This window comes from Musca vetustissima, unplaced genomic scaffold (genome assembly GCF_032173495.1).
Source record: "Musca vetustissima isolate MV318-11 ecotype Yass unplaced genomic scaffold, APGP_CSIRO_Mvet_v1 utg19444, whole genome shotgun sequence".
NCBI lineage: Eukaryota > Metazoa > Arthropoda > Insecta > Diptera > Muscidae > Musca > Musca vetustissima.
In genome coordinates this window covers 21,640-43,254 of record NW_026878608.1, presented here as the reverse complement: position 1 = coordinate 43,254, position 21,615 = coordinate 21,640, and the positions used below count along the sequence as shown (strand labels likewise).

General features: G+C 35.9%; 2 protein-coding genes across 2 annotated transcripts; both read right to left on the bottom strand.

Moving 5' to 3' along the window:
* Window positions 1–5,847: 5,847 nt before the first annotated feature.
* Window positions 5,848–6,748, bottom strand: LOC133323371 (antigen 5 like allergen Cul n 1-like). The gene is made up of 3 exons (XM_061532305.1): window positions 6,629–6,748; window positions 6,169–6,563; window positions 5,848–6,100 (listed from the first exon to the last, which is right to left on the bottom strand). The coding sequence occupies exons 1-3, from the start codon at window positions 6,746–6,748 to the stop codon at window positions 5,848–5,850; spliced, it is 768 nt and encodes a 255-aa protein (XP_061388289.1).
* A 13,547-nt stretch (window positions 6,749–20,295) lies between these two features.
* Window positions 20,296–21,395, bottom strand: LOC133323382 (antigen 5 like allergen Cul n 1-like). Its single transcript, XM_061532314.1, has 3 exons — window positions 21,279–21,395; window positions 20,607–21,007; window positions 20,296–20,542 (listed from the first exon to the last, which is right to left on the bottom strand). Exons 1-3 carry the CDS (start codon window positions 21,393–21,395, stop codon window positions 20,296–20,298), a joined length of 765 nt encoding a protein of 254 aa, XP_061388298.1.
* Window positions 21,396–21,615: the final 220 nt, after the last annotated feature.

Genomic DNA, 21,615 nt, shown 5'->3' with positions numbered 1-21,615 from the left:
TATCACTTCGTGGGTTTTAAAGTTCGTCTTTTCAATATAGGTGACATTAATTTGATATTTTGAGTGCTCAGAGAACAGAACAGAGAACTTAACGATTCATCAACGCCCAGACGAAACGGCTGAAGCTAGAATCTTGAAATTTCAGGTGATGGTCACTCTTGGCCCAATTATGGATTTTTGGAACGGTACGAAAGGTACTAAATGTGGTATCATTTGTATTTGGCGAACCGGTAGAGCTAGAACTCTTAAATTTGAAATGAGGTTCACTGATGGAGTGTAGAATAGGCGTAGAAAAGGATTTTTTTTGGAAATTTGATCTATAAGTATCCGAAAAGTACTAAAATGTACTAAATTTTGTACAATTTCGTAGCAAGTGAAAACTTGAAATTTGGAATGCGAATTAGGGTTGAGAAATAGGGTCGATATAAAGAGATGGTTTTCAAAGTGTGTACTCATGTGTACGAAAAGTTCTGTATGGTACTATATTTGGTACAAATTTAGAGGTACAAATCGAGCTGGAATTCTGAAAATTGGAGTTATGGTCATTGTTGGCGTGTAGGATTGGACCATCAAATAAATTTGGAAATTCGTACAAATGTGTACTAAATTGTTCCAAATTTGGATTTAGATGAACCGATAGAGCTGCAATCTTGACACTAAATTTGGTACAATTTGGATTAGGTTGAACCGATAGAGCTGGAATGCTGACATTGGGTAACAAATTTGGATTTCGGTTGAACCTACGTTTGAAATGTGGATTTTTTTCGAAATAAGCTAGATTTCCCAGCAGAGGCGACGGTACTAACCAATGAACGTGATGAGCTCCTTCGTACGACCCCTGAAGACCGATTGAAGTAATACATAATTGTCAACGGAAGAAGTAAATTGTGGGCAACGGTTAAGTCACTTTCGAATCCTGGCAGCCGTCCTGTCATCATGGACGACGACGTAACTGTGACAGACCGGAAGAGGTGCGCGGGTTATTTTAATCGGCAATTCTTTGAGCAATCCGTGCCGAGGAGGTACCACTACAATATACGAAGGAGGAGGAAGAGCGTTTGGCTCGGAAGGAATATCTATGATAATGTTTTTTTTTCTCATTTAGTCTAACTTCGTGGGATTTTAAGGTTCTAGCCACGTTTTCAATAGAGGTGGCAGGAATATAAGAGATTAAGTTCAGAGGACAGAATAACCTACAAAACGTCGCGCCCTGTTTTAAACATTTTGAAGGTGGGTAATTTTTTTGGTATGACTCTCTTATAAAAGTTGGCTCTGATCGTATTTTCTTATTTAATTTTCAGAGATATTTTACATTCATATATAAAAAATTAGTCCTGCGCAAAAAATATATATACAGTGAGTGTAATAAGTATTTTGCCTCGATACAAATTTGAAAAATTTCTGATATATACGCCTAAAGCCAGCGTACCAAAGATGTAAAATGAATTATGTATGATAGGATATGTTTGTGGACATATTTACATCTTATTTCTGCAAGAATCACTGCGAAAGGCCTATTGGCCTGGAAGATATCGGCCAAAATCTATACCAACCCAAAAATGATTATCACAAAAAAGTATTTTGTTTTTTATTATTATTTTTATTATTATTTTTGAAAACAACTTTATATAACACACGCTTTGCTTTTTTATAGTTACTATTGCGGGTATCCACATACTAGAAGCGATTTGGCGTCGATTCCAATAAACCACGGCATTTTTTCCGCGAATATTTTCTCACATTTACGTTCAATACATTCTCCAGCAATATTTCATTTAATATTTGGTAATTTATCGTCCTCATCTCAAAATGAGAGTATTAAATATAGTCGTCGCGGCTTCAGAACATCCCAAATAAGTTTAGAATAATAAAAAGGAGGTTTTGCAAAATATATCGCAAGGACAGGACCTTAAAAACTATTTAAACCAATATCCGACAAACAAATTATTTAAAAAAATATCGCAAAACCCCATTTTTCTGACTTTGAAAACTTTATGGTCCATTAAAATTGATCTAGGAACCAATATATGCGATGGAAATAGCAATATGGAGGTCAGATTCAAAGATATGAACGGTTTTGTGGCAATAGAAATACATCTTATTTCGAAAATAAATATATCGACCAGTTTATTTACTGCATTTTATTCGCAACTGACGGTGTTAAACGGATGTAAAATATTGAATGCGTCTTCGTCACCTGCTACCACAGGTTTTCAAAACGCAATAGTATTTGACGAAGAATGATGTTTTCTCCCAAATTCATGTACTGCTTTGTAGTTTCTGTTGTTTTAGAACTGTTCATATCTTTGAATCTGACCTCCATATTGCTATTTCCATCGCATATATTGGTTCCTAAATAAATATTAATGGACCATAAAGTTTTCAAAGTCAGAAAAATGGGATTTCGCGGTATTTTTTTTAATAATTTGTTTGTCGGATTTTGGTTTTAATAGTTTTTAAGGTCCTGTCCTCGCGATATATTTTGCAAAACCTCCTTTTTATTATTCTAAACTTATTTGGGATGTTTTGAAGCCGCGACGACTATATTTAATACTCTCATTTTGAGATTAGCACGAAAAATTACCAACTATTAAATGAAATATTGCTGGAGAATGTATTGAACGTAAATGTGAGAAAATATTCGCGAAAAAATGCCGTGGTTTTTTGGAATCGTCGCTAAATCGCTTATAGTATGTGGTTACCCGCAATGGTACCTATAAAAAGGCAAAGCGTGTGTTATATAATGATTTTTCCAAAAATAATAATAAAAAGCAAAATACTTTTTTGTGATAATCATTTTTGGGTTGGTATAGATTTTAGCTGATATCTTCTAGATCAATAGGTCTTTCGCAGTGAGTCTTGCAGAAATAAGATCTAAGTATGTCCACAAACATATCCCATCATACATAATTCATTTTACATCTTTAGTATGCTGGCTTTAGGCGTATATATTGGAATTTTGAGAAATTTGTATTGAGGCAAAATACTTATTACACTCACTGTATATTTCTACATAGCTCCAATATAAATTTATCTTCCGATTTTTTTTATTGGGTTCTCAATGTGAAGCTCCCTATTGATTTAAAGGAGGCTCCAACCGCTTTATAGACTTCTAAAATTTTACAAATCGGTTCAGGTATTTTCTAACAGAAATGTCTGTTTTTTTGGAATATCGAGTTCATGGAGGTTGAAATACATTTTCAAATAATGTAGGTCCAACATATCCCCGATCTATTTAAAATAGTTTTTAAGGTTACATTACTACAACATATAGGATGTTCGGTCTTGCAAATGGGATATATCGGTCCACGTTCTGACATTGACATTCATTTTGCAACATAATTGACTATAATTTGAAATTCTGGGGTTTTAGACGCTGATATACAAATATCTATTCAGACCATATATAGGTATTTGTTTTGACATATCGCTTTTAGAAATGTCCCTCCCTTTCTGGGGTATTTAGAAGGTTTTAGCCTCATTTTCTCAGCAAAGCAACAGTAATTTGGCATTCCTGATCCTTGAAGGGTGAAAATATATGTGCCGAAATATCCCGAAACCTTTTTAGTATTTTAAAAGTCTTAGCGGATTTTTTTACCAAATCAGCTGTATTTTGGCATTGCTGATTCTTAGAGAGTAAAAAATATCTTTGCAGAAATTTCCGATATGGCTAGTCTTCATATAAAGTTCTCGCCCCATTTTCGATAATTTTAATGTTTTAGTCGCATTTCCCGATCAAAGTGGCTGTAATTTGGTATTTCAAACAAGTGGCGAATAAGAAACTTCTTCAATATAAATGCATTTTTGAAGAGCCTCTGTATAATGAATCTATTTATTTTGAAGTTATTTGAATTACCTATTCCGAAATCTGTCATTCCTTTGCCAACATCTCGATTTTTTTACTGGAGACCCCATATAGCGGTACTTCCTTTTTTGGACACGTTTTTCAACGTAATTGGCTATAATAAGGGAATTTGAGTCCTCATTCTGAAATTTTCAACCGCTTAATTTTGAGGTTCATTGAAAGTCCTCCCAGTTTTTATACCCTTCACCTCACTGTGGTACAGGGTATTATGTCTTTGTGTATATGTTTGTAACAGGCAAAAAGAATCGAGATAGACCCATGGTTCCTTTTGAGAATATGCATAGAATCACTTTCTGAGTCGATTTATGCATGTCCGTCTGCCGGCTGTCTGTACGTGCGCCTGTCCGTCCGTCCATGTATTTTTGTTAACAACCTGTACGCATTTATGTTCCGATTTGGATGAAATTTGGCACAGGTCACTTAATTGGCCCAAGGACGAACCCTATTGAAATTGGAGAAAATCGGTCCATTTCGGCATGGCTCCTATATAAGGGTAGCCCCCAATTTTCGGTATTTAGAGGTTATTTAGCGCGTTTTTAACTGAATTCGCTGAAATTTAATATTTTGAGTTCTTATTGGGTAGCAAATCTCCCTACTAAAAATTGTAAATATAGATCCACTTTTTCGGATAGTCCCCATATAAGGGTACCCCCCAATTTTCGGTATTTTGGGGTTATTTAGCGCGCTTTTTAACTGAATTCGCTGAAATTTGGTACTTTGAGTTCTTTATGGGTAGCAAATCTCCCTACTAAAAATTATAAATATAGGTAAATTTTTTCGGATAGACCCCATATAAGGGTACCCCCATTTTGTGATATTTTGGGGGCTTTGATCACATTTTTCTACCGAATTCGTTGAAATTCGGTACTTTGAGTTCTTATTGGTAAGGGTACCCCCCAATTTTCGGTATTTTAGGGTTCTTGAGCGCGGTTTTCAACGGAATTCGCTGAAATTATAAATATGTTTCACTTTTCTGGTAGCCCCCATATAAGATTACCTCCCAATTTCCAGTTTTTGGGAAGTTTTGAACGGATTTTTTCACCTAATTGGCTGGAATTCAGTAATTTGAGTTCTTATTGGGTAGCAAATCTCTTCACAAAAAATTATAAATATAGGTCAATTTTTTCGGGTAGCCCCCATATCAGGGTACCCCCAATTTTCGATATTTTGAGGTTCTTGAGCGCGTTTTTCAACCGAATTCGCTGAAATTTGGTATTTTGTAGTCGTATATGGTAACAAATCTCCCCACCAAAATTTATTAATATTCAGCGCTTTTTAGGGGTAGTCCCCATATAACCCCCTTTTTACCCTTCAAAGACTATTTAGACATCTGTTGTAAGCATTCCGCCTTCTAAAGATATTGTGATAAAAAAAACTCAAACATGATGATAATGAAATATATCGGCAGACATTTAGGCATATCCTCAATATAGTGATACCTCCTGAAGGAAAGAATTGAGATAAACAATTAAAATATTTGGTTTAAAATTGGCATATACCGGCCATTAATTAGGCATAGCCCTCATATAATGATATCCCCAAATATTCACTATTTTCTACACTATGTAATCAATATTGGTCCCCCTTTAGGCATAGCCTCATATAACTTTGTAAACTAAATTACAGTAGTTTGAGGATTTTATACTCAACCATGCGTTATCATTATCAGTCCACTTTTTGGATCTTACAGATTTTAGGAAAAATTCCCATTAATCCCCATTATATGCCCACTTTTTGATATGTTCCCTATATCATTGCATGTATCTGTCAGTAAACTATGGTGGAGGGTATCCAAAGTTCTCTTTCTACCAAATATATTCAATATTAATTCACTTTTATTATAGCTCCCATTTATCCGAAATTTCGGATCTTTGGAGGGTGAGTCAAGTTTTTCAACCAATTTTATACTAAGGATTCTCATTAGGTAGAAAAAAACTTAAAATCATTTTCTAATATTATTTATTTATTCAAAATGCCATCAATTAAAAGAATGTGACCTTATACTTCTCCGAAGTTGAACACAAATTAGGATATTTAGGATTGACACCAGTTTGACAATCCATGGCGGGTTGGGCACAGTCAGTATAGATGGGTTGCTTCAAAACATTTGTGAAGGCAAAGTTGCAGGCAAACAGGAACGAAGAATAATCTTTACCCGACTCGGTGTAGGTGGCAGCAGCACAGCCAAGGCGATAGTTACGATCGGCCACCATGGCGGTAAAGTGGCCAATAACCCTATAAAAAAAGAAATATCAAAGTTTTTAATTCTCAGATCCCCCTCTATAAATCAGTATAATACTTACGCATTCTGTTCGTGTCGCTGATAGCTACGAATGTATTTCATGCTGCTATCCTTCAATTCATTGTACCACATTTGAATGGATCCATCAATGAATCGTTGAATATTAGGTGTATCGAAGTATGTCATCCAGGCAAGATTTTGTCCTGACACCGGGAAGCTTAGGGTATTGTGACAATCATCATGATTCATGCGACATTGTTTAACATTCAACTCAGCCAATTTAGCCAATTCTGCATCCCATTCCATTGTGGCCATACGACAGGCGGGATAATGTTGAGGATCACCACCACCGGCAATGAAGTTACGTTTCTCGTTGAAGGCCGTCACAATGCGATTTTGTAAGGTCTGATCAATGTTGACCAAGGCAGCATCACTGGGACAGGTACTATCGAATTGCTACAATTTTCGGGAGGAGAATTAAAATAGAAATTCAATAAAGGATTATTCAGATTCAAACTTACTCCATTGTGGCCACAGGCAATGTGCGTTCCATACGAACATAAATCTTTATTGCAATAATCCGTGGCTACACTCAAGCCAATTAAAGTGGCCAAAAGTAAAGAAGCTACAACTGACTTCATGATTCTATTAAGTTTTCCCGTTAGATAAACTAGCATGTACTGATGTTCGAAATATCGCGTAGAGGTATTTATATCACAACACCTTGATTCGAAATTTCAATATTATGTTACAAACTTTTTCGTTTATTATTTTCAATATTAAATATTATTTGTTTTAATTATCTCCGAGCGCTTGGGTCTTTATTAATATGTTTGTAGTGTTTATGACGCAGAAAATAGTACCCCAAAGGCTTAGTGTTTTTCTCAAACGACAGATTGTTATTTGCAACAAAATATTTGTACAGTTTTTTTATTTTATGAGCTTAAAAATATTTTCGGAGAAAAGAAACATCTGTTAGTATAAATTATTCTCTAGAAACATATTTATGAATACCCTAAAATTTTATTGGGGTATAAGAGATTACGTGTTACTGTTTTAAATGTATGGGTGTCAAATTTGTTTGCCGTATATATCAAAAATATATTCCCACCATTTCTACCATCTGTAGATTATATACTCTTTATCTATTTTAATAAAAGAGTAAAGTGGTCGACTGACTGATTTAACGATGCATTAACGCCCAGACGAAATTTGAAGTGAGGTACTAAACATTGTGCCATTTGTATTTTGCGAACCTGTAGAGCTAGAACTCTTAAATTTAAATTTAGAATGAGGGTCAATGATGAAGTGTAGGATAAGGGTTTTTGGACATTTGTTACAAAATGAAAGTTAAGAAGTAGAATCGATATAAGCAGGTGGTTTTGAAAATTTGTAATCATGCATACGAAAAGTGCTAAACGGAACTTTATTTGGTACTATTTGGGTTTGGAGAAACGAATGGATCAGGAATCCTGAAATTTGAAATAAGCATTACCATCGGAGTGTAGGACTGGGATATGAACTGGTATTTTTTCTGATATTTGTACTTATGTGTAAGAAAATTGATGATAATCGGTTCACATATGGGCACATGCGCGGTCACTTACACGATTTTTGGGGGTAAAACTAAATTTAAATTTTAAAATACAATTAATTTTATACAATTCACCCTTAATACATTCTTCGTAGTACTTTAGGAGTACTATCAGTGTTAAAAAATGAGAGCCCCCGGTTTTTATCTTTTGAGATAGAAGCCACAAAAATCGGGAACTCACGACTTCAAATATTCATGTCTTTAGATATCATTGATATTAATGGAAAAAATCTGCGAATTGCGTGAACATTATGTGATCTTTACATAAATAAGGAATATCAAGCATTATTAATGTCTCCATCATTTTTCGCTAAAGATTTTTCTAGGTCACTCATGCGACGTAACTCACTCGATATTTTTGATTTTGCAGTTTTTAATTCTGCAGTGTTTGCATTTATATTCATTACATTAGTATTTATGCTAAGAACAAGAAGAAAAAAATGTAAAAAGTGGTCTCTCTTTGTACTTTTTGCAGTTACTTCACATATTTAAGTACAATTAAAGAAAAACAAGTGAAAAAGCGTTAAGTTCGGTCGGGCCGAACTTTGGATACCCTCCACCATAGATATACTGACAGGTAATAGAAATGAAAATATAGGGAACATACCAAAAAGTGGACCTATATCGACATTTCTAAAAACGTATTATGTAATCCATAATGTAACCCATAATACAAATTTCAATAATTTTTAATGGATAATTATACCCTCAGCCTTATGGCGAATGAAATATTGGTTCTAGACCCCATGTTTCTTTGGGCCAAATACGTTTCAGAAAATTAAGATTCATCCAAACTTTGCCCATCTTATTATTTCTTCCAAACCTAGTTCAAATTCTAAGATGGGGAATATCGGTCCACTCCTTCTGGAACCTCCACACAGGGCTAGGTCTAAATGCGGCTATAGTTTATTATCGAACCTTACGTTCTAATACCTCCAGGTCTTCCTTGCTATCCTCCGCAGGTGAAATAATTACAACAGAGACTTAGAACCAAACTCAAAACGCGGAAAAAATCAAATAACTATTTTAACCCTACAGTCAATAACCAAAAAAGTATACGTAGATCAATAACCATGGTACATTTGTACCCATCCAAAGATAGCTCTGTAACTCATTTAAAAATTGGACTATCGTGAGGTTTTTTGTTTGAAATAAGTCTATACGTATCTGATCTAGATGTATGAACTCAAAATTATATATACATTAAAATAATATATACTTAAATCCATGCTTAAATGATAATCTATCAAAAACAATCATAGCAAATTCGTTATAGCTTTCGAATGGGTTAAGCTTTTTTAGTTATTTTTTTATTGGGATCTTATTTAGGTGTTCCTCAACCCCTCTGCAAATTTGTATAGCCCTAGACAATATGGGACTATCATGGCGACTCGTGGAAATCAGAAACTACCCAGGTTTTCCCTTGGTATACATGGACTAAAACAATTATTATTGCCAATTATTCACATTTTATGAGTTCAGAGATTGTGATTGGCCAATTTTTACATTATTTAATACTTTAAAACGTTATTTAATGATAGTTAATAGATGTACGCCAATTTAGGATTGTAATAATTCAGACTAATTCGATTATAGAAAAAGGCCCAATATGAAGAATAATTGGAAAATTACGGACAATAATCATTGTTTTTGTCCCTGTATACCATGGAAAAACCAGGGTAGTTTCTGACTTCCGCTAGTCGCCCTTATGGTCCCATTTTGTCTAGGGCCACAAAAATTTGCAGAGGGGCTGAGGAACACCTATATAAGATCCCAATAAAAAAATAACTAAAAACGCTTAACCCATTCGAAAGCTATAACGAATTTACTATGATTGTTTTAGATAGATTATCATTTAAGCATGGATTTTATTATTTTAATGTATATATAATTTTGAGTTCATACATCTAGATCAGATCCGTATAGACTAATTTCAAACAAAAAACCTCACGATAGTCCAATTTTTAAATGAGTTACAGAGCTATCTTTGGATGGGTACAAATGTACCACGGTTATTGATCTACGTAGGTAATAACTTTAAAAAATTGTAAAAATTATATATATGTAAAATATTTATAATTTTTTTCTTCGATTATGTGTGAAAATACCTCAAGAATGATTCCTCAAAATTTGATCCAAATATCTCCATTATTAAAAATTTTACAGCATTTTTATTCAAAAAAAGGTACAAATGTACCCGGTTATTGACCGTAGGGTTAATATAAACAAGTGAAAAAGCGTTAAGTTCGGCCGGGTCGAACTTTGGATACCCTCCACCATAGATATACTGACAGCACTAGAAATGAAAATATAGGGAACATACCAAGAAGTGGACCATACCGACATTTCTAAAAACGGATTATATAAACCATAATACAAATTTCTGAAATTGTTAATGGATAATTAAACCTTCAGCCTTATGGCTAATAATGACTGTGAAAATGTGTCTCATCGAAATCAAATATTGGTTCTAGGCCCCATGTTTTTTGGACTAAATTTGTTTCAGAAAAATATGATTTCGTCCAAACTCTGCCCATATTATTATTTCTTCCAAACTTAGTTCAAGTTCGAAAATGGAGAATATCTGTCCACTCCTTCTGGTACCTCTCACCCAGGGGCTAGGCCTAAATGCGGCCTAGTTCATATATAGTTCATTATCGAACCCTATGTTCTAGTTTTTTATCTCGATATCCTCCGCAGGTGAAATGATTACAACAGAGTCTTAGAATCAATCCCTAAACGCGGAACAAATTAGATAACTATTTTAATATAAACCAGTAAGGAAAGTAGTAAAGTCGGACTGGGCCGACTATATGATACCCTTCACCACTCGAAGGAACATACACATGCCTTTCTGCAACCTATGATAAATTTAATTTCATTCGGGCAGATTTAGAGTCGTCTGCGTAGAATGGGACAGATTTATGGAAAACGATTTATAGCAAAATTGATACACGCTATTCGGTACGCCGCATTATTATAAATTTAATTTCAATCAGACAACCGTTCGAAATACATATTGAAGCCATGGCTGCATCTGTCTGCACCAATTCCAACAAAACGCAATAACGTCATTCAAGTCTTTGTGCAAAATTTCGTATTAATCTGACAAACATTAGGAGTTTGGTGCACCATATATGTAAAACTCGACGCAATTATATATGGGTGCTACATCTTTATCCAGATTAAGTATTAATCCGGATAAACCCTTAATCCGGGGTTTATGACCCCTAATCCGGATTAAGGGTCATTGACCCCGGATTAAGGCTTAATGCGGATTAAGGGTCATTGACCCCGGATTAAAGCTTAATCCGGATTAGGGGTCATAAACCCCGGATTAAGGGATAATGACCTTAATGGGATCAATGACCCTTAATCCGGGGTCAATGATGCTTAATCTGGATTAAGCATTAATCCGGGGTAAATAACTCTTAATCCGGATAAACCCTTAATCCAGGGTCAATGACCTTTAATCCGAATTAAGTCTTAATCCGGGGTCAATGACCTTTAATCCGGATTAAGTGTAATTGACCCGGTATTAAGGCTTAATTCGGATTAGGGGTCATTAACCCCGGATTAAGGCTTAATCCCGATAAACTCTTAATCCCGGGTTAATGACCCCCTTATCCGGATTAAGCCTTAATCCTTAATCCGGGGTCAATGAACCTTAATCCGGGGTAAATGACCCTTAATCCGAATTAAGCCTTAATCCGGGGTCAATTGCACTTAATCCGAACTAAGGGTCATTGGCTCCGGATTACGGATTAAGGCTTAATCCGGATTAGGGGTTATTAACACCAGATTAAGGGTTCATCCAGATAAACTCTTAATCCGGGGTCAATGACCTTTAATCCGAATTAAGTGTAATTCGGCTTAAACGTCATTGACCCCGGATTAAGGGTCATTGACCCCGTATTAAATGTCATAGGCCCCGGATTAAATGTCATTGACCCCGATTTAAGGCTTAATCCGGATTACGGTGTCAATTACACTTAATCCGGATTAAGGGTCATTGACCCCGGATTAAGACTTCATTCGGCTTAATCGGGATAAACCCTTAATCCGGGGTTAATGACCCTAATCCGGATTAAGCCTTAATCCGGCGTCTATGACCCTTAATCCGGATCAAGGGTCATTAACCCTGGATTAAGGGTCATTGACCACGGATTGAGGCTTAATGGGGATTAAGGGTAATTGAACCCGGATTAAGGCTTAATCCGGATTAGAGGTCATTAACCCAGGATTAAGAGTTTATCCGGATTAAGCCTTAATCCGGGGTTAATGACCCTTAATCCGAATTAAGCCTTAATTCTTATTCTTAATTAGGCTTAATCCGGATTAAGGCGGATTAAACGTCATTGACCCCGGATTAAGGGTCATTGACCCCGGATTAAATGTCATTGACCCCGGATTAAGGATTAATCCGGATTAAGCAGTAATCCGGCGTCTATAACCCTTAATCCGGATCAATGGTCATTAACCCCGGATTAAGGGTCATTGACCACCGATAAAGGGTCATTGACCCCGGATTAAGCCTTAATCCGGATTAGGGTCATTAACCCCGGATTAAGGGTTTTTCTGGATTAAGCCTTAATCCGGGGTCAATGACCATTAATCCGGATGAAGCCTTAATCTGGATTAAGCCTTATGTCTATGACCCTTAATCCGGATCAAGGGTCATTAACCCTGGATTAAGGGTCATTGACCACGGGTTGAGGCTTAATGCGGATTAAGGGTAATTGAACCCGGATTAAGGCTTAATCCGGATTAGAGGTCATTAACCCAGGATTAAGAGTTTATCCGGATTAAGCCTTAATCCGGGGTTAATGACCCTTAATCCGAATTAAGCCTTAATTCTTATTCTTAATTAGGCTTAATCCGGATTAAGGCGGATTAAACGTCATTGACCCCGGATTAAGGGTCATTGACCCCGGATTAAATGTCATTGACCCCGGATTAAGGATTAATCCGGATTAAGCAGTAATCCGACGTCTATGACCCTTAATCCGGGGTCAATGACGTTTAATACGAATTAATCCTTAATCCGGATTAAGCCTTAATCCGGGGTCAATTACACTTAATCCGGATTAAGGGTCATTGACCACGGATTAATACTTAATTCGGCTTAATCCAGATAAACCCTTAATCTGGGGCTAATGACCCTAATCCGGATTAAGGCTTAATCCGGCGTCTATAACCCTTAATCCGGATCAATGTTCATTAACCCCGGATTAAGGGTCATTGACCACCGATAAAGGGTCATTGACCCCGGATTAAGCCTTAATCCGGATTAGGGTCATTAACCCCGGATTAAGGGTTTTTTCTGGATTAAGCCTTAATCCGGGGTCAATGACCATTAATCCGGATGAAGCCTTAATCTGGATTAAGCCTTAAACCGGGGTAAATGACCCTTAATCCGGATTAAGCCTTAATCCGTGGAGACATTTAGTACCCAATAGAAACCCAATGAACCAAAGCGAATTCGGCTGAAAAACGCGCTCAAGAACCGCAAAATACCGAAAATTGTCGGGTACCGTTATATGGGAGCTATGCCTAAACATGGACCGATATATCCCATCTTCGACAAAAGACGAACCTATGCAAAATTTCAGCACCCTATCTCAATTCATTCAGAATATAGCGTGATTACAACACACGGACGGACAGCCGGACATGGCAAGATCGTCTTAGAATTTTACCCTGATCAAGAATATATACTTTATAGGGTCCTAAATTAATATTTCGATGAGTTACAAACGGAAGGACAAAATTAATATACCCTCCATACTATGGTGGATATAAAAAGGGGGTTATATGTGGACGACCCCAAAAAGGGGGCGAATGTTAAAAATATTTGGTAGAGAGATTTGATACCATATTCGACTACAAAATACCGAATTGCTGCGAGTTCGGTTGAAAACGCGCTCAGGAACCCCAAAATATCGAAAATTGGAGGTACCCTTATATGGGGGCTATCCGAAAAAATTTACCTATATTTATAATTTTTTATGGAGAGATTTGGTACCTATTAAGAACTGAAAATACTAAATTACAGCCAATTCGGTGGAAAAATACGATCAAAACCCCCAACATACTGAAAATTAGGAGGTACCGTTATATGGGGGCTACCAGAAAAAGTGAACCTATATCTGTAATTTTTTGTGAAGACATTTAGTACCCAATAAGAACTCAATGTACAAAATTTCAGCGTATTTGTTGAAAAACGGGCTCAAGAACCCCAAAATACCGAAATTTGGGAGGTTCTGTTATATGGAAGCTATGCCTTAACGTGAACCGATGTATCCCATCTTCGAACTTGACCTGCCTGCAGACAAAATACAAACTTATGCAAAATTTCAGCACCCTATCTCATTTCCTTCAGAAGATAGCGTGATTACAACAGACGGACGGACGGACAGACAGACAGCGGACAGACGGACATAGCTATGGTGGAGGGTATGAAAAGCGTCGGATACCCTCCACCATAGGTATACTGAAAGGTACTTGAAATGAAAATATAAGGGAAATTCGTCAATTTTTAATGGAGATCTTTTCTAAAAACACCAAAAAGTGGACCGATATGGGCGACGCTTGGTAGGGTGGAACATCCCCAGAATACTGTAATTTAGAGGGCGAATACTGAATACTGCAATACCCAGGTTTTATTTCGGTAGGTTGGGTGGAAGCTGCTGGTTTAATATAAAAATTGGTATTGCAGAAAAAAATGTATGAGTACGTCCCTGGAGGCTATACCTTGAACGGAACCAATGTTGATTACATCGTGTAGGAATTACCGAACATTTGTAGTTATCATTATATGAGGTGCTAGCCTAATTCAGGACTGAAATAGTTCTATTTCGAAACTAACATTTTTTCATCACAATCCATTTCTTTACGCTAAATATTAAAAATACCGAAAATCGGTAGGTATCATTTTATGGGGGCTAGGCCTAAATACGGGCTATAGTTCATTATCGAACCTTACGTTATAGTTTTTAATCTCGATATCCTCCGCAGGTTGACTGATTACAGCAAAGTCTTAGAATCAAACCCAAAACGCGGAACAAATCAGATAACTATTTTAATATAAAGAAGTGAAAAAAGCGTTAAGTTCGGCCGGGCCGAGTTTTCGATACCCTCCACCATAGGTATATGAAAGGTACTTGAAATGAAAATATGGGGAACATAGCAAAATGTGGACATATACCGACAATTCTGCAAACCGATTTATGTAAACAATTATGTACACCAAATACCAATTTCACCAATTTTTAATGGGGATTTTTCCTAAAATCTGAAAACCCCAAAACGTGGACCGATATTGGTAACACATGGTAGAGAAATTTAGAGTGCAAAGTTATATGAGGCTATGCCTAAAGGGGGGCCAATATTGATTACATAGCTAGGAATTAGCGAATATTTGCGGTTAGCATTATATGAGGGGCTATGCCTAATTAATGACCGATATAGCCCAGTTTCGGACCAATATTTTAGTTTTGTATCTCAATACATTCCTTCAGGGTGTATCATTATATGGTGGAGATACATAAATGCTGGCCGATATATTTCATCATCGCCAGGTTCGAGTTTTTTTATCATGATATCCTTAGAAGGCGGAATGATTACAACAGATGCCTAAATCGGCTTAGAATTCCATACTTTGTAGGATAAAAACTGACAATTTCTTGTAACGTATATCCAACATACTATGGTAGAATACGCCTATATGGGGACAACCCCAACACACGGAATAAATCAGATAACTATTTTAATATAAACCTGTAAGGAAAGTAGTAAAGTCGGACGGGCCGACTATATGATACTCTGGGTATATTCAACAGATGAATCCTAACAGACGTCGCATTTTTGAAGGACCATTAAAATGAAATTGGATACATAAACATGTCATTGCAACCTATACTAAATTTATCATTTGGTCAGATATATAGTTACTTCTTACAAAATGGGGACGAAATTATGTAAATCAATTTAAGGGAATTACCCCCCCCCCCCCATTCTCGATGTTTATACCCTACACAACTATGTTGTCAGGGTATTATAGCTTTGAGCAGCCCCAAAAGTTTGTAACGCCGCGAAATATTGGTCCTAGACCCACCTTTAAGTATACTGATCATCATATCTCGACTAGCTGAATCGATCTAGACATGTGTGTCCGTCCGTCTGTCCATTATAAATTGTAAACACGATACAGGCTACAGTTATGGACCAATCTTCACGAAATTTTGCATGTAGGATGGGTTCTGGCCAATGACGATCCCTATTGTTTTTGGTAAATATCGGTTAATATTTAGAGGATGAAATGGACCAAATACTTAATTTTTGTTGGTTTTTCTGGTCGCTCCAGAGGTCCCAATTATGGACCAAACATCGCGAATTTGCATGGAGAAGGGGATCGGGCGAAAGAATAAGCATGCCTGTTTTGATAAAGATCGGTCAATATTTAGCGGGCCAAATGGACATTGACTTTTGTGTGAGAAATGACAAAATTTGTATTCTATATCGAATATATTTACTCCTGAAGGACATATACCCGAGAAGTTGATAGTATATCCTAGAGGAGTGGTTGACCTTTAAAATGATACAAATTCTATTGTCGGATGTGCTCAGGTATGAGAGTTATACATAATAAGGTAAATTAAACTATGTGCATAGTATTACTATTACTCCATTAGAGGACGGAAATGTCGCGCTGATCGCTTTGAAATTGTAAAAGAAGTTCCGATTATGGGCAAGGACGACGCCTGTAGTTTTCGGTGAAGTTGATATTTCATTCAGGGGGTGCAATGAATTTTGTCAGATGTTCGAGTCGCTCTAGAGGCAATTATTATATGCAGAACATCGCATGTTTCACAAGGTGAAGGAGATGTCACCAAATACTTAGAGCGGCTGTTTAGATGATGATCGGTTAATATTCCGAGGGTCAAATCAACCAAAGCATAAAGTGACAAGTTTTTTATTTTATGGCGTAAAAATTCACTTCAAGAAAAAGTATGGAAAATATGCCAGGGTTAGAAAGTTGAGCTGTTGACCTATAATCGATCAAGAGGGTGCAAATATCACGAAATATTGTCCAGTGTCAGAATATAGAACCGCAGAAAGTTAGAGTTCCGTGGTAGTTGTGTAGGGTATCATATGGTCGGCCCCGTCTGACTATACTGTTCCGCTCACTGGTTTATTTTTAAGATTTTAAATGGGCTGGTAAATGAATATAAATGCTTGTTAAGGTTTGTAACTTTGCACATATATTTGAAGATTTGAAAAGGAAGAAAAATAATTTACAAAAAATGTGTGTTGTTGTTTTTTGTGATTAAAGAAAAGTCCTTATTTTTGATGGCGGGCATGATAACTCCTCACTGGAACATCGGAATCCGAAAATGCCAACGGTGTTAGAAAGAGTACATGACTGGCTCTCGTATGAACTAGGATTATTGAGAAAAACGCGTTGAAAGTTTGAGCATCACTCTTTCCATCACCCTATGTTGACACAATAAATCGGCTATATCAGAGTAGATTCGAACTAAATCAAAAAAATTTTTGATACCGAGAATGGGGGTGATCCCCTTAAAGCAAATATCACCTGTTGATTATTTGGATAAAAATCTGATAAACATGAGAAGCTTGGTGCACATATGTGTATCTAAATCTGAAACGATTTTAACGAGACTTGCAAGAGAATAATTTGTATTAAGCCTTGGGTCTTTAGTGCACAATTTACTTAAAATCGAAAGAAAAAATATATTGGAGAACCGATTCTGAACCGATTTCCACGAAACTTATTACACATTATTCTAGGCTTAATTCAGTACGCCATGTCCAATTTTGTGCAAATCGAAAGATATATAGGGACTTTGGTACACCATTTACATTTAATCAGACGAAAATATATATGGGAGCTATAACTAAATCTGAACCGATTTTCATGAAACTTAACACACATCATCCCAGACTGTATACAGCACGCTATGCCAAATTCCGCGCCAATCAAAAGATATATAGGGACTGTGGTGCACCATTTACATTAAATCGGACAAAAATATATATGGAAGCCATATCTAAATCTGAACCGATTTTCAGGAAACTCATTTTTGACATCATTCATTACGCTGCGCCAAATTTCGTGCAAATCGAAAGATATATAGGGATTTTGTTGCACTATTTACATAAAATCAGACGAATCTATATATGGAAGCTATATATAAATCTGAACCGATTTTCTCGAAACTTAGCACACATCGTTCTGCACATAATTCAGTACACTATGCCAAAAATTAGGTTTTTTTCAGTTTTTGCCCAAGGCCAATTTTATTATTCAAAAATTTGTTACATACAAAAGCATGGCTTACTTTTAAGATCTTTTAATCTATAGTAGATATTGCCTAAGATTATCAGGCGTACAAAAATTTTTACAAAGATATTGGAATTTAATTACAATATATCATTTCTTCTTTTTCTTTTTATAAAAAATTTAATTAATAATGCCCCCAAGCCAAAAATTAGGGACTTTGGTTCACCATTTATATAAAATCAGACGAAACTATATATGGGAGCTATATCTTGTACTTTGTTTACAATTTAACACCAACAGACGGACATGCATTAATCGACTCAGAAAGCAGTTCTATGTATATTGTTAAGGGGTACCATGTGTCTATCTCATTTCCTTTTGCATGTTACAAACATATGCATAAATACCTAATACCCTGTACCACAGTGTGGTGAAGGGTATAAAAAGTGGGTTATATGGGAACTACCCCTAAAAGGGGGCGAATATTAATAATTTTGGGTAGGGAGATTTGTTACCATATACGACTACAAAATACCGAATTACAGCGAATTAGGTTGAAAAACGGGCATAAAAACCCTAAAATACCGAAATTGGAGAGTAAACTTATATGTGGGCTACCCGAAAAAAGTGGACCTATATTTATATTTTTTTGTGGAGAGATTTGCTTCCCCATAAGAACTCAAAGTACAAAATTACAACCAACTCAGTCTACAAATACCCTCAAAATACTGAAAATTGGTAGAATTTTACCCTGATCAAGAGTATATATACTTTATAGGCTCGGAAATGAATATTTTGATGACTAACAAACGGAATGATAAAATTAATATAGCCTCCATAATATGGTGGAGGGCATAAATTAAACTAAACCAGTAAAGAAAGTAGTAAAGTCGGACTGGGCCAACTATATGACACCCTTTACCACTTTGGGTATATTTTACATAGTCTCCTAACAGACTTCGTCTTTTCGAAAAAACATTGACATGAAATTGAACGAAAGATATTAGGGACTTTGGCGCACCATTTACCTCTAAAACTGAACCGATATTCACGAAACTGTGCACACATCATTATAGACTTAATTCAGTGCGTTATACAAAACTTCGTGCAAATCGAGAGATATATAGGGACTTTGGTTCACCATTTACATTAAATCGGACGAAAACATATATGGAAGCTATATCTACATCTTAACCGATTTCCACGAAACTTAGCACACATCATTATAGACTCAATTCAGTACGCTATGCCAAATTTCGTGCATATCGAAAAATATTTAAGGATTTTGACGCACCATGTACCTTAAATCGGACGAAACTATATATAGGAGCTATATCTAAATCTGAACCTATTTTCACGAAACCTATTTTTCACACATTACTATGGACTCAATTTAGTACGCTGTGCCAAATTTCGTGCATATCGAAAAAATATTTAGGGAGTTTGACGTACCATTATCGTTCTAAAATATATATGGGAGCTATATCTAAATCTGAACCGATTTTCACGAAACTTAACACACATCATTCCAGACTTAATTCAATACGCTGTGCTATATTTCGTGTAAATCGAAAGATATATAGGGACTTTGGTGCATCATTTACACAAAATCAGACAAAATTGTAAATGGGAGCTATATCTAAATCTGAACCGATTTTTCCCAATTTCAATTTCGTCCTTGGACCAAATAAATGAGTTGTGCCAAATTTCATCCAAATCGGATGATAAATGCGACCTGTACTTTGTTTATAATTTGACATCAACAGACGGACGGACATGCCTGAATCGAATCAGAAAGTTATTCTATGCATATTCTTAAAGGGAACCATGGGTCTATTCCGATTCCTTTTGCCGGTTACAAACATATGCACAAAGACATAATACCCTGTACCACAATGTGGTGAAGGGTATAAAAACCAGTGAGCGGAACAGTATAGTCTGACGAGGCCGACTATACTATATCCTACACAACTACCACGGAACTCTAGTTTTCTGCGGATGTTTTTTCCGAGCCTGTGCAACATTTCATGATATTTGCTTGTTTTCGATACGTTATGATATTAAATTTCGCCCCGGGCGGTTTTACATGTTTGTTGTTAATTGATTTCATTAAATGTTGTCATCGCCTTGAACAGACTATGCTACGTAATAGATGTAAGGGATCCCTGTCCAAGTGTTGCTCGCTACCAGCTGTGTTTTGCACGTACTAAACATGTAGCTTCTTAGTACAACTTCTTAAGTATACTTGATAATAATTCTTCAATAATTGATTATCCTTAAATCATTTTTTATTTTACACTAAATTCTTCAGATTCTGAACACAAATGGGGATATTTTGAATTTCTTCCTGTATTACATTCCAGTGTAGATTTGGGACAATCTTGGTAGACAGGTTGGCCAATAACATTCGTGTAGGCAAAATTACATGCCATTAGAAATACATTGTAGTCTTCATTAGACACTGAGTATGTGGAGGCCGCACAACCTACTCGATTGTTACGATCACCTACCATGGCTGTGAAATGTTCAATTACACTGCGAGAAAAAAATATGTTAACCAATTATTAATTTATTTGTTTATAATTTAATATAAACTTACGCTCCGGTATGTTGTTGTGGATATTTCTTAATAAATTCCATTTTACACTGATTCACTTCATCGTACCACATTTGTAGAGAATTTTCAATTAGTTTTTCATAATTTGGTTTCTTTATCTTTTGATACGTCATCCAGGCTAAATTTTGTCCTGAGTTGGAATATGCTTTTGTATTATGACATGCGTCCTTTTTCATTTCACATTGCCGTACATTTAGTTCGGCTAAATTGGCTAATTCTCGATCCCATTGCATTGTGGCCATACGACAGGCAGGTTTGTGGTTGTGATGACCACCTCCGGCTATAAAATTTCGTTTCGCATTAAATCCATTGACGATGGTGGAAATTAGCGGCGTGGAGAAATTTATCAAGGCGGCATCTTTGGGACACTTTGAAGAAAAGTCCTGTAAAGAAGATTAAATAAAAAACATGTGTGATCATTTATTCAATTTTTCGATAACTGACACAAAAGTGGAGGCCCCTTTTGTGTCAATCGATAATTATTCAGTCGCAAGAATTCTTAATAAATATATAATTTGCGGAATAGTTAAATACCTCTAGTTACTGTCACTTGATAGAATTTCAAAATGTTTATTATCTACAGAAATATGGATATCCGGAACATTTTTCACATATTATAATTTTGATTTGTAAGCCCCAAATTCAAAAACTTACACCATTATGTCCGCATGCAATATGTGTTCCCGATGGACAGAGTGTCTTATCGCAGTAATCACTACCAGCTATTCCGTTAATGAAAACAAATAAAACTAAAATTAGAAACGTTTCCATTATTACTTGTGTGTGTGCGGCGTTAAAAGTAGAATGACTTATTTCTAATTTTGTCACTGAGAAACACTGCCTCAATTGTTCTGTTATTGTGTGTTCAATATTTGTGGTAACAGGTGTTCCTATTTTTTTTAATTCATAATTAATATTTTTAATGTTCTAATCAAAACAAGATAGAATGACGACAATCGGTATTATACGTAGGTTGCTATTTACATTTTGG